The sequence below is a fragment of the Erpetoichthys calabaricus genome, chromosome 12, assembly GCF_900747795.2.
Source record: "Erpetoichthys calabaricus chromosome 12, fErpCal1.3, whole genome shotgun sequence".
Classification (NCBI taxonomy): Eukaryota; Metazoa; Chordata; class Cladistia; order Polypteriformes; family Polypteridae; genus Erpetoichthys; species Erpetoichthys calabaricus.
Window position 1 is genome coordinate 106,834,903 of NC_041405.2, and position 17,506 is coordinate 106,852,408.

The window sequence follows — 17,506 nt, forward strand, 5'->3', positions numbered from 1 at the left end:
GTTAGATCACTATGTGCCTGTCCGCCCACTAAGATCCTCTGATTCTGGTAATCTTGTTGTGCCCCACACTAATCTACACTCCATGGGCGACAGGGCCTTCAGCTGTATAGCGCCCAGACTCTGGAACGACCCACCAAAATTAATTAGGTCAGTTGACTCCATGAATTCTTTTAAAAAACAACTCAAAACTTATCTGTTCAGGAAGGCTTTTAGCTCTGCTTGACTTTAGTACCCTTCTTTCAATTTACCTCTATGTCAAGTTGTTCATGTAACCTGTATGTGTGTGTGCGAGACCATCAATTATGTTGTCCGTTAGGCTTTTTCTCTGAATTTACTGTCTTAATCTTCTTTATTTATTTATCTGGTTTAGTACAATGCTATATACTGTATACTCTGCCATTCTTTCTTAAACTCTGTGAAGTGCCTTGAGCATGGGAAAGGTGCTATATAAATAAAATGTATTATTATTATTATTTAGGTTTTTGTATCCTATGAATTGCAATTAGTTTGCATGTTGTTGCAAGCTCTTCACTTGTGATCAGTTTTGTAGCCTTCTCCTGTAAAACTTGCTCCCAAACAGTTCCCCAGACTGATGATTATTCGATTATGTTGACTTCTTTTGTAAGTCACTTTCAATAAAAACATCTGCTAAACAAAAACATGTAAATGTAAATATAAAGATACTTTTATTTGCTGCATTACTTAAAATGCAAAAAGCACCTATTGTTGGTTGTCATGTCTGTCTGTCTGCATGAAACAACTATATCTGTTGTATATGTCTGTGGACAGATATTGTTAAAATTTGGTACACATAAACCATTTCCCCATCTTCCCAAAACGCTTACCCAGGGCAGGGTCACAAGGCTGCTGGAGTCTATACCCGCTCTTATTGAGCTCAAGGGAGAATGAGCACAGAATGAGCACACACACAAACACACTCTAGGGCCTAACCTTCCAGTGTCGTGCCAGCCACAGTATGAATACAGCGCGAGGCAGGAACAATCCGTGAACGAAGCTCAAGCTCGCTAGCGCTGCAGCACCGTGTAGTTAAAGTTAAAGTTTTATCTGTATAATATAATCAACATATTTTGCTGCATTTCATCTTAAAAAAGATATCGTCATCATATGTAAATACGCGCTTTACAAAGTGGCTCAGGTTGTGCAATATTATAACTGTATCATAAGTACAATTACCTCATGGTAACTTGCAAGTACAAACAGTTGTAAAAGGAGCACTTGATGGACTGATTGAGTGCGTGTATAGTTCTTGGGGTGAAACTGTTTGTGAACTGTGAGATCCGAAAAGGAAAGGCTGTGAAGCGTTGGTCAGATGAGAGCAGTTCAAATAGCGAATGGCTGAGGCAACGAGTGCTTGATGCTGTATACTGATAATTCTCTTTCCAATCGCTGTAGATCTGTGATTCACACTCAGATACAGTGATATAAATACTCCGAGTGGTGCAGGGCGAGTAATATGGAAAAAGATGATCTGCTGTGGCAACCCCTAATGGGAGCAGCTGACAGAAGAAGAAGAAGGTGCAGTGAGAGTAACAACGCTAAAGCAGTTATGGTATTTAGAATAGTTTGACCATTCTGTGGACCATTATACTGTTACAGGTTAATTACAATCAGATGCATTAAATTTATGAACGATATGCGATTAATTTCAGTGTATTTGGTAAAGCCGCCGTCATGGATGTGGATCTAAGAAAGGGTAACCACACAGGAACAGTAGCACAGCTTTGACACTGGGTGCCACCAGTCTGCAAAACTGAGCGGAGAACTTGCGTACGACAGGGTATGAGGTACCGTGGAAAAGTGCGTGGCTTTACGCCAAGTGTAAGTTTTATACATCGTGATTTGAACGTGGAAACGTTATTACGCAACATTTCTGTGCGTACGCACCGTTTATACATGATGCCCCTGGTCTTTATTTTATATAATAGAAAATACAAATCAGCAAACAAAGCTTGTGAAACGACATGGGGAAGAAGGAATGGACAAGGAAGAGATAAGTGAGATAAGAACTTTAGTTAAAATTCAACCCAGAGATTGTTTGTCTAACTGAGGAATTTGCTTTTAGACCTTCTACCTTCACAATTTTAAAGTCTATGGATGTTACGAAGCAACATGTTCTAAATTTTATTTCTACTATTTCACTATTCTACTATTCAATTTTCTTTCCTCTAATGATTTTGTTGCTTATGAGGAATCACACAGTGTCAGTTTTTAATTTTTTTTTGTCTTCTGGAAAATGTTTATTTTTATTATTATTGTACTATTCGTATATTGCATCACTATTTTATTTTCTCATTGGGCGCACAGCCATTTGGTGACTCCATCGCTGACATATGTTTCCATGGTTTTGGCTTTGCGCAAAGTGACATCGTCTTTAGCAGAACATGTTAAATTCCACAACAACATAACTCCTGGTATCCATCATTGATTGGATTCTCTGCTTAAAACAAAACCTTTAACCAGTGCTTCTCTTTCTTGATCTTTTCATCCCTGTTTTGACTACAATTTGTGTTTTTTGCTTTGTAATTCTGATTGCTCTTGACTTCTCTGTGACAATTCTCCTTCTGCCCCTAACTATGATTAATTTTCTGGTCCATTTCATTTCATTACTATTGTCATGGCTCAGTCATTGAACAGGACAATGGATGGATGGAAGGTCTTACCTTGACATCAATCAGCATATCTTCAGTGAGCATGTTTCACTTTTTGCCTGCTGTCTTTATTCTCTTATTTCACACACCCAGCCAATCCAAAATCCAAAAACTAAGGGTTCATTTCTTTCAAAAGTAGTATAGGTCTTCAGCAATCTAGGGTGTCAGATTCTGTGATGACATCTACGCAGTTTCTAAGGTTGCTTTTTTGTTTTTAAACAGCAGCACTGGGTTCTTCTAGGATCTCCTTGCAAAGTGCTACACTGCAGAGGACAAAACTAAAGTGCTAGTCAATTGAATGCTAAAGGGAAAAAAAGCAGCAGAGTGTGCTAGAGTGTGTGTGGGATAGTTTATCTTTGATGTTGGTGAAAATTGTCTGCTTCTAAATACAAATATTCTTATAAAATTTCTCTTACCCTTTTTGCCAGGTCTCCATTTGTCAGCGTCACTGAGTATTCATTGCTGAAGAACAATATCGTTCAACTGTGCCTGGAATTAACAACCATAGTGCAACAGGTGAGTGCTGGATGGATGTTTAAACTACATTAAGGTGAACTCGGTGAAGCCGTTTGATTGTCCTCCTGCAGTCATAAGACGTGAATGTCTCAGGTTATAATGGTGTATGTTTTAATTTTTTTCTGTTTGTAAATATTGTTGCTTATATTTACTGCTCTTTGGGAATTGTGTTTCCTAAGGATCAAGTAATAACATATTGGGCATTATGTTATAAAAGGATGAGAGGGTGCCATGACCCATTATCCGATGTGTAAAGTGCAAAGTATCTCCTTAAAAAAGAAACAATAATTAATAATAAAAGAGTGAAAAGTGTCATATTTGCAACTTCTGTTTGCTCCCAGCTTTGAGGTTTTATATGAGATTGTTTTCTGCAAGTTTGCCTATTTCATTTTTCTGCATCCTGGTTTTGTGATATAGCAAACGTCTGTCACTCAGCTAGCTAACCAGCAATTCCAAGCCTTTTCATGAAAAGGTGAATTAAGTTTTCACAAACACCGCAGCATAAAAATGTTAATGTCTTGCTGCTGCTGTTCTTTTCTGTGAAGATAATACCTGCATCTTAAACAACTTTGACCCTTTTTTCCACTTTAGCATCATTTCCATTGTTTGAACTGGATGTCTTTTCATAGCATGCTAAAAGGAATGTTAATCCAGCAGCTTAATTCATTCTTTCACCTTTGGCTTTCCGGTGTCAGCAGTATAGAAATAAATGAGCCAATAATACATTTAACAAGATGGTTGTTCTATTTTATATTCACACATAAAATACATTATTTTTTCAAGTTAGCCTGCCATTGCTTTCTTATCTTATACTTACACTTGTGCTGCTTTGTTCACTGTTTTCAAAAACTGTAATATTTATATTCAAGAAGAAATGCTTTATCAAATAGTGGAGCTGTGGTAAGTGCTGTTGCATCACAGACCAGCATCCTAGGTTTGAATTGCATTCCCAATTGTTGTCCATATGAAGTATGCACTTTCTTTGTATTTCTCTGTTTTTCCCCTAGCAACTTCATCTTTCCTCCCACATTCTCAAAGACATGTAGTTAAGGTTACTTGATGACTCTGAATTGAGCCCATTTGGGTATGTGAGTGAGTAGGCCTTGCAATAGACTGGTATCCTGACTGAGAATGACTCTTGCTTTTTGCCCAATAAGACAGACTTTTCACCCTATGACTTTCTACTGGATTAACCGGGTCTGAAATGGTTACATTATTTTTTGCTAACTGGGTTCCACCAACCAGATAAATGGAAAAATAGAACCAGGATAGACAATGTTTTACTGTTGTACTCATGTGTAGGTTATGTTAAACATAAACTTTCAATCCTATTTATTTATATATATAAATGCGTGGAAGTGTGTGTGTCTGTCTGTCTGGCCCAGAAGTGCGAGGCTACAGCATGATCTCAAAGAGCCAGCAAGGCGGCCCCAAGTTAACAAGTCGGAAGAAGAACGAAGTACGAGGCTACAACATGAAGCTGGAAGAAAGCGACTCTGTCGCCAAAGTGAGACTGCCGAGAAAAGACAAACAAGAGAGAAACTCACTTAGCCACTGATAGACAAGGAGGGCGCGCACATCCGCAAAATGAAACCGCCAACTCTGCATTTTCATTTTTTTTCTGACAATTTCAATAGTTTCTAGGAGCCCAGGCTTTTTGCAGTACGGGCTTACACAGCTAGTATATATTTGAACTCTGAATCGTTCGAAGTCCAAATCAATTTTCCCCTATAGAAATAATGGAAAGTGAATTAATTTGTTCCCACACTCTAAACCAGGGGTGGGCAGATTCAGTCCTGGAGGGCCGCAGTTGCTGCAGGTTTTTGTTCCAACTCAATTGCTTAATAAGAAGCACTTATTGCTCAAGTAACACTTCTGCTTCACTTTAGTTGTCTCGCTGGTTAAGATTTTGAGCCGTATTGCTTATTTCAGTCTTAAACAGCTGTAGTCTTGGTTTTTAATTAGTCCTTATTAGTAATAAGATGCAAATGACAAAAGATACCAGCATTTCTCCATTTAGCTTGTTTCCATTTACACCTGTGTGTATTTATCATGCACTACTGGGTTTAATTAAATACTTGGAAGGAAAGTGAAGAGAAAAAAGTGAAGAACTGAGAATAACTTGTCTGTTTTAGACTTCAAATCATTTGGATGATATCCTTAGAAAGGAAAAAAAATCTAGGATATGAGAATGACCTGACATGGCAGAGTTAAAGCACTAGCAAACCATGAAATTAAATAATTGACATTTAATTAAGCAACTGGGTTGGAACAAAAACCTGCAACCACTGCGGCCCTCCAGGACTGACTTTGCCCACCCATGCTCTAAACAATACCCAATTCGATAAACATATACAGCAAATACACATAATTTAAGGTAAAAATAACTCAATTAAATGCCCTAAATAATAAATTAAAACATGAAAACAATATATAAAATATGTGAATACTGTACAATAAAATGAAATGTATGGTGATACGCATAGACTTGTTTGCCCTTTTGTGTATGTGTTGCTGTTTGTCATAATGACATTCTGCTTGGCAAATAACATCCTCGGCCAGCACAATCTCCTAAAAATAGGACTATGCAGTGAGCAGACTGTTAAAGCTGATTTTCTCTGCTTCCATGACATCCTGGCAGACATAGCCAGGCAGAAGCGGGGCTATGGATGCCATCACACAAGCCGCCTCTTCCTAGCATTTTTCTCACCAACGCAAGATCCCTAACAAATAAGATGAATGAATTGAAGCTACAGGTTGCAGTGAATAAAATTCTTAAGGACAGTTACATTCTGCTAATTACAGAAACCTTGCTTCATTCACTCATTCCGGTTACAGCTATTAAGTTAGCAGATCGCACAGTACACCAGCAGGACAGGACCAGAGACCCAGGTAAGAGAGAGGGGGTATTATGCCTGTATCTCAACAACAGTTGGTGTACTAACAGTAAGACTGTACACAACAGTTAACATTTAAGCTTGCAGTGTAAGCGCCATCTCTTGCTGAATATTTTTCACTGTGCGCACAGTTCGGACATTGAAGAATCATTTGAACTCCAGATTATATTTCTCTCAAATTTAGTGTTCAAACTCTGGAACGTTTGAAGTACGAGGTACCACTGTGAATATATATATATATATATATATATATTGTGGAGGATTGCCGGCTTCCCAGTCCGGCCTTCACCCCCAGGCCGCTAGCAGGAGCCCTCCGGACAGCATATTCATGCCCCGAGTTCCAGCAGGGCCTCATGGACTTTGTAGTGTCATTACACAGCCTTGCTGGATACCTTGGGGGCCGCCAGGAGTCGCTGTAGGGGGGCTAGTGGGCCCGTACGTGCCCTATAACCCGGGAGTGCGTCATCACCACGTGACAGGAAGAAATGACGTGCTCCCGGGCTGAAGAAAGACTGTTTACCCTGACCGGAAGGGATAAGGACTTGGGGGTTTGGCCAGGAACCACTTCCGGGTCAGGGGCTATAAAAGGACTCTGGGTGAGCCCAGACATTTGAGCTGAGCTGGGAGGTAGGGTGGCAAGTGTCTGGGCGAGGAGGAAAGAGTTTATTATTGAGGATTATAGTGTTTATGAGTGTGGAGTGGAGGGTGCTTTGTGTACAGTATAATAATAAAAATAATAGTGATTATACTTTCACCTGGTGTTCAGAGTGGTACCTGAGGGTGTTAGAGGTGGCTCCACGCCTCTACTGCTACAATATATATATTACAGTATACTGTGTGTATATATATATATATATATATATATATATATATATATATATATATATATATATATATATATATATATATATATATATAAACGTCTAGGTGTGGAAGTGTGTCTGTCTGTTTGTCAGGCCTGGAAGTGCGAGGCTACAGCATGAAGCTCAAAGAAAGCGACTCTCGCCAAAGTGAAACTGCCAAGAAAAGAGAAACTTGCTTAGCCGATGATACTCAAGCGAGGCGTTGGTGTGCAGGGAACTACAGTGATGAAGGACAGCAAACCTCTAAGGTTGGAGGTCCAGAAACCACCTGGTAACATGTGGATTTCACTACTTATGCAAAACCATCTACTGGAGATGTGCATAACTCTCAGCCAAGCAGTTGGTTAAAAGCCCATCGCCAAGGCTTCATGCTCCACTGCCACATACCTGATCTCCCGGTCCAGCAATTTCTGCTTAAGGTATATGATGAGGTTTTGTATACCGTTGATACTCTGACACAACATGGTGAGGTCTGCATCAGAAGTGTCAAAAAATCAGGAGTAACAAAATAGGTGCAGACATAACGGTCTGTTTTAAGTCATGAAATTTGTTTTCCATGTTAGTATCCCAAAGCACCGAATTCGGTTCCCGTTTTTTTGTGGTCTGCCAAGGGTGCTCCCCTCTCAAGAACAAAGGGGAACAAAACTGTGGTTGTACCCCGCTAATGCCAAGAAAGCTTGCACTTGATGCTTGGTTTTCAGACAGGGCCATTTCATGATGGCATTAACCACCTTGGAGCACTGCAGAGGTACTGTGCCTCTGTCCACCAAGCAGCCTAAACGTTTGGCCTCCGTCAATCCAAAATAATATTTCTGTGGATTGATCTGAAGACTGGCTTCGCAAAGTCCCAGAAGAATGTGCTGTATATGTTCCTCCCAGGTGCCAGAATAGATGACGATGGCATACAGGTAGGCAGCACTGTAGAAATTGCGGGGCTGAAGCACTCTGTCCACCAGACGCTGGAAAGTCACGGGCGCCCCATGCACATTGAATGGGAGGACATGATACTGCCAGCACCCACTATGGGTACTAAGCACAGTCTTTACCTTAGCTGATTTTGTTAAAGGAATTTGCCAGTACCCTTTCATCATGTCAAGAGACCTTCTGAGGAATCTGCCATAATTGACATTACAGACAGCAGCGGTTCTCAAACTGTGGGGCGCACCCCCAGTAACAAAAAAGGGGGCGCGAATGTTGCTATATGTGGCGTAATTTTGCTATTCGTAGGAAAGTTTTAAACTTGTAGCGGTGTAAATATAGGAATAGATTTTATTATGGTTTCAAAAAAACGTTAGGGGGGTGTGATTAAAACTGTTATGAAAACTCGGGTCGCAAATACTTAAAGGTTGAGAAACGCTGACAAACAGGATACACAAAAAACACCTAGGAGGTGTACATGATATAATAAATTATTATTTAATACAAAGTGAAGACCAGGTGGCATGGGATGAGAACCAGAACAACTTCATTTTTGGCAAACTTTAGGGAAACATTGTTTTATTTCTCTCTTTTAAAGTAGACTGGAGTTTGCCAAAACAGAAAATGTAAATTAGCTAGGAGATTAGGGTTGACCTTGATAAGCATGGCGATGGACTGCAACACTTCGACTTCCATCTCCACAGGGGTGTCAGCATTAGTTGATACAAGACCACCCATGTCATACCGATCAGCCAGTCCCTTTGTATGACTGAGAACATGGTATTGAGACAGCTTGAGACAAATTTTCCCTATCTATAATCAGGCACAGTATTTTTCTGGGTTGGTTTGTACTTCTCCAATTTTGCTTTGTGAGCATTCTCACCCCAATATTACAGGGTAGGGTGGACTGTGCACAACAGCCACCCTAATCATGGAAGTAATCCCTTGATAGGTTATCATGCACAAGACGGACCTGTACCAACAGGTTTCTCCATGGATGCAGGTCAGACTGGTCATACTTGTTTCCCACTGTTGCAAGAGCATGAAACATTGAAGAACAATGGAAATGTTACGGCCGGAATCTATCAGTGCTGTGACCTTATGCCCGTCAATTGCAGCCACCCCAGTGTAGGGAAGGGGCAAGGGAATGGCAGCGAAACAATCTCTCCTCATGCCCAGGTCCATTTTATCAGCTCATCAAAGCGAGGGTATGATGCTGTGGTGTAGCCCGCCTCCCCACACTTGAAACAGAGGAAGAGTGATATGAGGTCCTCCTTGGGTCAAAACCAATGGTTCCATCTGGTGGTGTTTAGGCTAGGGTTTGGCAATACAAACCCTCCAGGGCTGATAATGATCAGCAGACAATTCTGAGCACTCAAATTGCATGGCCACTCAAAGTTATTCGAGGGCTCTTATGAGGTTGTTCATGACTTGAATGTCAAACCTTTGGACTGGCTGGACAAGAAAGTTGGGAAGGGAGTTTACAGGGAGTTGCAAGCAGCCAACTCGACTATTTTTTTTGAGTCACTCTCCCCCAGCTTTAGCCAATTCTTGACTCCTCCCCATCAATCAAAAACCTGGGAGCGAACTGGTCTCCCCTTAAATGTCCTTGACTGCTGGTCTGGATCTACCCTGTACCTCAGCAGCACTTCGTTCTTCAGTGGGTTATAGTTTGTAGCGGCATGCTCTTTGAGGAATGCCACCAGTATGTGTGCCAATTCCGCCACTCCCAGTGATAAAGGGTAGCAGTATGCTCAAAGATAAGAAACTATGTCTCAATATTGTCATCTGGCTCTAACGGCAACAGTACCTGGGACGTTCCCATCAGCTGTTACCACTGGACAGCCTCACGCTCCCAGGTACACACCTCTGCCTTGGCAAGCTGAGTCTATTGTTCTACCATCTGAGTTCAAAGTGCCTGTAACTCCACTGCCAAAGTTGCTGCAACATTACATTCTAGGCCTCACTCCTCATGAGAATCGTCATCATCCTGCCAACTACACCACTGTAAAAAGAGACAAAACAAAGGTTTGGGGTGACACTGTGACCCCGTATATTGTAATTGCGAGATTAATAGGCTTTTCAAGAAAAAAATAATGACCCTCAGAACAGACTCTACAAGATGGCAACACATTCAGCTAAATGCCGGCCAGGCAGGAAGTGACAAGTCCAGGAGGACAGGCTCTGGAAGTGATCATTGGTGATAGATCTGTCAATCATCCAGTCTGTAGAGGAAGCAAGAGAAAAGGGGTTAGTATACACTGCCACCTTGTGGATTGCCGTTGAATTACCAGCAGCAGAACCTTTAAGCTGTCCTCAAGGTGCACGTGTGACAATATATACATATATTTATATTTTGTGTAACTGTCTTTGAGCAGCAACTTCTTATTAGACTTTGTGCCTCCAGAGTTGTGAAATCATCTTAGGTGTTTCAGCTCTCCAATATGTTTATGAGGCACCAGCTTTACTCCATACTCCTAAAAAGGGTAATTGTCAATAATGACCAAGACCAGGTATAACATTAGGGGAGATTTACAGAGCAGCATAAAGTACAAGACAGTAGAAACTGGGCATGAGGGATGAGCTGATCTAATTTTTCCGATATTTGCTGCGCTTGACAGAGAACTAACATGCAGTCGGTTGTTATGAATATACGAACAGTGGGAGCAGCCGAAAGAAGAAAATGAATGAAAATGTTGTGCAAGAAGAATATTCGTACAGGAAGATAGATGGATACATAATTTGCAGTTTACTGTTTTGTCTAAAATGTTGCGTACTTCAGTTTTGCAGTAGTTTAGTGTGTATTGTATGTATAGCCTTTTTTATCTTCATAGATGCTTTTATTTTAGATGATTCACAACTCCAGTAGCAGTAACAACAGTTTTAAATTATTCTATAACTGGTAATTGTTATGATTCCTTTTAAATGAAGAAACCCATTGTGTACCAATGCATTAGGTTTTGGTCTCCATGTAAAAAGCCATAGCAGCATTAGAGAAAGATCAAAGAAGAGTGACTAGTCTGATTCTACTAAATTTAATGCAAAAACATAGGAAATTATAACACCAAAAGAACCATACTTCAAATGCCTAAAATAGATGACCAATATTAGTCCTCGAGGCACTGGAAGCTGAAGCTTTGTGTGTTTTCAGCAGTTTTATTTGTGATGAGTAAAAGTGCGGAGTAACAGTGACCTGGAGATCTGCAATAATGGCATCATGTCAGGTTGACCAGAGCAGAACATAAAGTTTCTCTATAGACCCCCTTAGATTTTTTACACAGTACTATGTTAATATTGCAGAATCTTTATGTATGTAGCTTATTATTTATTTATTTGCTAATGATTAATAGGAAGAAACCTTTAGAAAATTCCACATATCTTTTCAATTCTGTAATATTCATCCATTATTAAACACATGAATAGATTCTAGTACTACCAAATGCTGTTAGAAGTCACATACTTAAAGCAGTCTGTGTATAATTAAACTTTCTTTATTTGAGACAAACTAAACCACCAATCAGAAGAAGGGTATGAAAGGTCTGGGAAATCCCCAAAATCACAAAACAATCCATTATAAATTAAATTGTGGATAGTCACAACTGTTAATCTGTGTAGTAGGGTCTCTTTCAAACGTAAATGTCCTGATAAAAGAATCACTAATTCAGGAGATCACTGGGAGACTTTAAACAACAGCTTTTTTACAGCTTTCCATTCCTAAAATGGGAGGAACCATGTATGCAATATGACAACACCTTCTAATGTAATTCACAAATTGAAAATCATTTTCAAAAAAGTCAGTCCTTAGGTGTGGGATATTAGAGATGAAACAAAAGAATATCGTATGGTCTGCTGAAACCAAATTCGCCAATTTTTCCACTATCATGTCCATATTTTGTGCAAGTATAATATTGGACATTATCCCGACAACATTTTCCCATTGTGCAGCATGCTACAAAGATACTTCTCTGCATGAAGACTGCAAGAAGACTTGAGAATTTAGAAGGTAAAATAATTGCTGCAAAGTGTGCAGAAATCCTGATGTTTTATCTTTGTGTAAAACAATAATTCAATACTTACTGGCCAGATCACACTGCATTTGCAGTAAATGCTTTTAAGGTGAGATGACAGATCTTCCTGGGATTTGTTCAATAAGAAAGATGAGCCTGTGGCTGCTCAAATGCAATCAACCTTGATTATTTTTGATGCGTTGAACAAAAAGATCTAATATGCTTTGGGTTTCAACTGGGATACTTGATATTTGCTAATCTAAAATATTGGCAGGTTTTTTCCTGTTAGGTAGCACAATTGCTGAGGTTACACACTTAGGAATAAGACACAGCTTGACTTTCTCATTTATATACCGTAATTAAAACCAAAATATCCACTGTCTGTGTTTTGAATCCTTCAGCTTTATTTGAAGTTCTTTTTCTCTTTTGCACATTAAGGGCCACATTTTAACCCTCAGATTGCATCGTGTCTGTTTTTTATTTTGATCAAATTTTTATTGTAAGTAAATTACAGTACACATAGATGAGAAACTGAACATCATTTTTATATAATTGCTAAAGCAGCATAATTAAGTTGCAAGGACATCCAAGAAAGAAAGGGACATCTAACCCAACCCTGTACAACCTCCCTCCCATCCATGCTCCCACCCATTCCTAGAGCACTGAGGCAAAAGAAAGAAAGAAAAAGGTCAATCTTTGCTTTCTGAAATCTTTTCACTGAAAGCTACCTTTCGAGAGATCTCATAGAAGCATTATTAAACCTAGCTGAGGTTAGCTCTAATTGAGCTAATTCATAAAATTGGGTGTTTGTCTGCTTGTTCATCAATCACAGAGGAAAATGGCTTAGCCAATTTTCACAAAACTTTGTATTTAGGTTGCCACTGGTCCAGCTATAGGCTACATACTATTTCAGAAATTTCATCAGGCAGGGGGTATGTAATGGGGGACACCCCAAAAACTGCACAATGTTGCAAAATGACTGATACAAATTTGTACTTTCAAGTCAGTGTTTCATTATAAATGATGGCCTTGTGTGGTGATGGAGGACCAGTGCAAAAATAGTGTATCATTTAAAAGCAACTATGTCTACTTTCACAGAAATGTTTATTTACATTATTGTTCATGGATTTTAAAATATAGGCTGCGTGGAGTTTCAACAATTTCATTGGCAATTCCTAAAGGGAAGGATAACCATGCATTACTCAAAAACAGCTCGATGGATGTTAATAAAATTTTACATGTATATTACAGTTAAATCAATATGTAAAGTTTATGAAATTTCAAAAGTTTCATCATGCACAGGGGTTAAACAGAGGGAGAAATATAAAAAATTGTAGTTTTTTTCAATTTTATATGCTGTATCAATGATTCAATTACTCAACAAGTCATCATGTTAATTAATGTGGTATTAAACATCTATCCATGAAACCAAAAACCAGGAAATACAAAGAATTAATGTTCATGATTCCAAGCCAGCAATTCGTGACCTGCAAATATGGAATCCAATTATACACAATAAGAAGAAATTTTTTGATTTATGAAAACAGAGAAATTAATAGTTTTCTGAGAGGTAGTGTGGATGATGGATGAAACAGCCAGAAATACCAAAAGGATTTAAAATAACTCATAAATATTTGCCTTCTTACATGAACCCATTTTACAAATACTAGCAATGCTACGCAACTAATCAATGTAGACCTCAGCGTTAATGTTTGTGTGGCATCGTCTACTGGAATGCATGTTGCAATACATGTAGTAATAAAATTGCATAAAATGGCTAGTGCAATGCATTTTATTATTGAAAATGTTTGTTATGCACCAACTTTTGTCTTTCTATTATAATAAAAAAATCCTGGAACAAGACAAGACTTTATAGCCTGGGATGAGACGTGACTTTTTCAGAGAGATACTTTCACTAGACTTTGTGCCAAGAGATTTAACCACGCCCGAGGCCGGAAATAAAAAACAAATAAAAGACAAAGAGTAGATGACAAATACACATGCAGAGCAGGTTAGAATTAATGAAAGTATTAAAATTCGAGTTTCAAAAAAATGATAGTAAAAATCGCATTAGCGCAAACAAACGAAAATTATTACTCAGTGAAATAACGGAACAGCGAAAAGAGATCGAATATATTGTTCAGATTTAGACTTTAAGTTGGAGACTTGTAGATCGTCTAATTCGTGTCGCCATCAGGGAAAAGTAGTGTTTCTTCCCATTGAAGAAGCATATCCACGAGAATTAAAAGATTTGTTGTTTGGTGAAAGTGAAATCCACATACGTGAGCAGCAGAGACGCGAAGTGGCTGGCACATAGTGCAGGCCGAGGAGGTTGGTGAGTGAAACAAGCTTGTTTTATTATATAAAAATACCTGGGCAATGTCAGGTACTTCAGATAGTCTATATAAATTAAATTGTAAGTTGTTTGTATGTCTGTTTATTTTTTAGCTAATCATGCACAAATGGCTGAAATGACTTGCATGTGTGTTGCTGTTGGTCCAACTTAAAATACAGGTTATATGGTGTATCAGGGAGATGGGTTGTAATGGAGAGGGGCAACCCAAAAATAAGTTCTGGTGTGGGACTACAATTCCCCTCAGGCAGCAGGAGTGTGTTTGGGCTGAAAATTCTGTACTGGTCAAAATAAGATCTAATTTAAGACTAAAGATAGACTTTTCTTTTCAGCTAATTTGGATAAAAATGTTATTGTCTTGCTGGATTACAGCCTTTGTCAAAAAGTAGGTAGTTTTGCCTAATCTTGGGTTGTGTTTAGCCATGCAGTCCAGAATACAGTTTTGCCTGTGTGCTTTCATACAGACCAGGTGTGGTCTCAGTAAGCTTCATTGTTTCTAGATGGTAGTCATTTATTCAAGTTAATTTTATGATGAGGTAGTTCTAATTTTAGGCTTTAATGCCAATATAGTGTCATTATGTGTACCAACTGAATGAATCAGCTTTGACTCATCTTTAAAATATCATAGAATACCAGCACTGGTGGCATCTCCTGTAATAACACAGAGACCTGCAGCAACATCTGTGAATCCCAAGGAGGCAAACATTTTAGATTTACAGGCTCTATACCTTTAAGGATAAGGGACTTAACTCTTTGAGGGCTGCATATTTTTTCCAGAAAACAGTTTCTGAGAAGCAATGGTTTCACACAGAAATCAACATAAAATGTCTTTTGCTGCATGCTGTGGCTGCCAGTTTGCCAAGCATATGCGGCATGCTTGCTACCAGGCTGTCTTTGCGTGGCTGGGACAAAGTCATAGTGCATTGCAATCTGGTTTCTACCTCTTATTGTTAAGTGACAGTCCTCCCTGGCAAACATTGTCAGTACAAGGATTAGCTTGGGACCAATCAGCTGAAGCTGGAACCTCACATTCATTTTCAATCACTTGTATCAAAATCTGAGCCCAACAAGTCCTATTCCAGTTCAGAGATAATAGGCAAAACGTCATCCACGGAGTGTTTTACGCATTCGCTTTGATCTCTCGCCAGATGTCAGTGCCATTCTAGCTGCTGTTTGCGCCTTGCTACTCATACAAGCACAGGAAATGTCGGTCAAACTCCTCCTTTTGACAAAAGTCAACATCAGCCCTGAAAGAGTTAATGAAGTCTGTTATTACACCTATTTCCTGTAAATGTCTTTAAAAATCTCCCTTGTCCATCATAAATCTAAACATTACTTCGGTTCTGAACTTAGTTCACTTTGCTCCTTAGATGGCCAATGTCTTTATTAATGTAAGTTATACACTTTTTATTTCATGAATTTCTTTGCTGTACACTAGGAGCCCCTTAACTTCATTTCACTTCAGTTCATTGTTGTATAGCACTCCTTACTGAATGCAGGCGCAGATTGCCTTAACTAGTTTCCATAGTTTTAGTTTATCTGTGAATCTGTAAAATCCTTGTCCTATCATCATAGTAAATGTCAACTATTGACTGCATTGTCACCTGTTTCTCTTCAGAGGACACATGCCGGCATGTTTAGTGATAGGTGGCATTCAAGTAAACAGGGTCTGATCACAAAATAAACTGTAACAACACCTTATTATTATTATTTTTTTTTTTTTGGTTTAGTGGGTATCTGTGGCTTGATCTTCCGCTGTGGAGTTTTTGTTTTTGTTTTATGTTTGCTTCACTGGACCAAATTTTTGTAAGCATGTGTCTAACAGCTGTTGTTGGATTAGTTAGATGAAGCAAACCTTTGCAAGCTCTTTAACCAGGGTGTCCATTAGATTCCTGTTTTAAGGTAGATGTCAATAAGAATAACCACCAGCTATTTTTACTTTTTTTTCCAGCTTCACTTGATTTAGTGATTCCTCTCATTCTTACTGAAATGATCCTGCCTCCCCTGTACACATGTCATGCACTTGGATATTAAAGTATGCCATTACTTTCACATGCTTTAAAATTCAGACATTAAAACTTTAACTAAGTTATTCTGGTATTTTATCCAAGGTTCTTCGTAAAATAACAGGGCCATTGCTTCAACTCCATGATTAAATATTTTTGTTGAAAACTACAAATTATTAATAAACATGTATTCATAGAATTATTTAAATCATGTTGTACATTGCAAAGGTGTTGAATTTCCTATTATACAAGATCCATTCAAAAATATTTCAGTAATTTCAATCTTCATCTTTTTAATAAAGCAAAACAACTACATGAAATGTAAATGGACAGCACTAGCCCAGGAGGCATTTGAACATTTGATATTTCAGTACACTGTGAAATTGAGGTAGATGCATCTAATAATGGTATTGGTGCACTTGTTTTTCTCAGAAGCTTCCAGAGACTGTGCCTTCTTTTCTCTAAAATGATGTCCAGTAGAGAGAAATGTGTTGTGGGTCATTGTGAATGACTTACTATTAAGCTAGCTCTTAAGTAATAGTGACAACAGCCAGAGGGGGCTCATTATTCCTTTTACTGACCCTAAAAATCCATCCTGCTTGAAATTAGTCATAAGATTAAGCAGCTGTCAAGCAAGATGGGCATTGCCTTTCAGCCTTTTTTAATTCTTTATTTTTATTGATCACATAAAAAGAAAGCGAAAGTGGATTATCAGTCTTGTCAGTTTAACGATAATATAATTGAGAATGGCCTGAACCAATTTTTTTTCTATTGAGGATGCAGTGTAAAGAGCTCAGAGGAATGATGATGTGCTCTGGCTGGAGTTCCAGAGGGGTTAACTTTTTTTTCCTGAATTAAACTTACAGTGGGGTTGTAGCAAACGCATGAGAAATACAAAACTCAAAATGTATTTAATAAAAAGAAACATTTTTGTAATCTGTAATGAATTTGAATTCTAGGTCAGGTCACATGTGGAATGAAATATATGTACTGTAATAAATTGTTGTCACATTTTAGTTTCTTCTGTCCATTTGCTTGTTCAGAACTGTCAATGGATTTTATCTCTCAATTACCCATCAAATGACTGTACTGTAGTAGTTCTAGTGGTACTGTAGTAGTAGTAGTAGTAGTAGCAGAAGTATTGCCATGCGTACAGAGTACAGTGAAATTTCTTACTTGCATGTCTGACCAACATGCAACACATCTCCACTCTCTAATGCCCTGAAAAAGAAGAATGAATTGTAATTCCAGACTGTCGCAATTTATATTTGGGTTTT

The 17,506-nt window shown here is 38.6% G+C and overlaps 1 protein-coding gene across 4 annotated transcripts in view; it reads left to right on the plus strand.

Moving 5' to 3' along the window:
- The window catches only part of si:ch211-26b3.4 (connector enhancer of kinase suppressor of ras 2), a 597,975-nt gene that overhangs the window by 250,337 nt on the left and 330,132 nt on the right, over positions 1 to 17,506 (plus strand). For all 4 annotated transcript variants that reach the window (XM_051935079.1, XM_051935080.1, XM_051935081.1 and 1 more), the window contains exon 4: positions 3,098 to 3,185. In XM_051935079.1, coding sequence (XP_051791039.1) covers positions 3,098 to 3,185 — 88 coding nt within the window. The remainder of the gene's footprint in view (positions 1 to 3,097; positions 3,186 to 17,506) is intronic.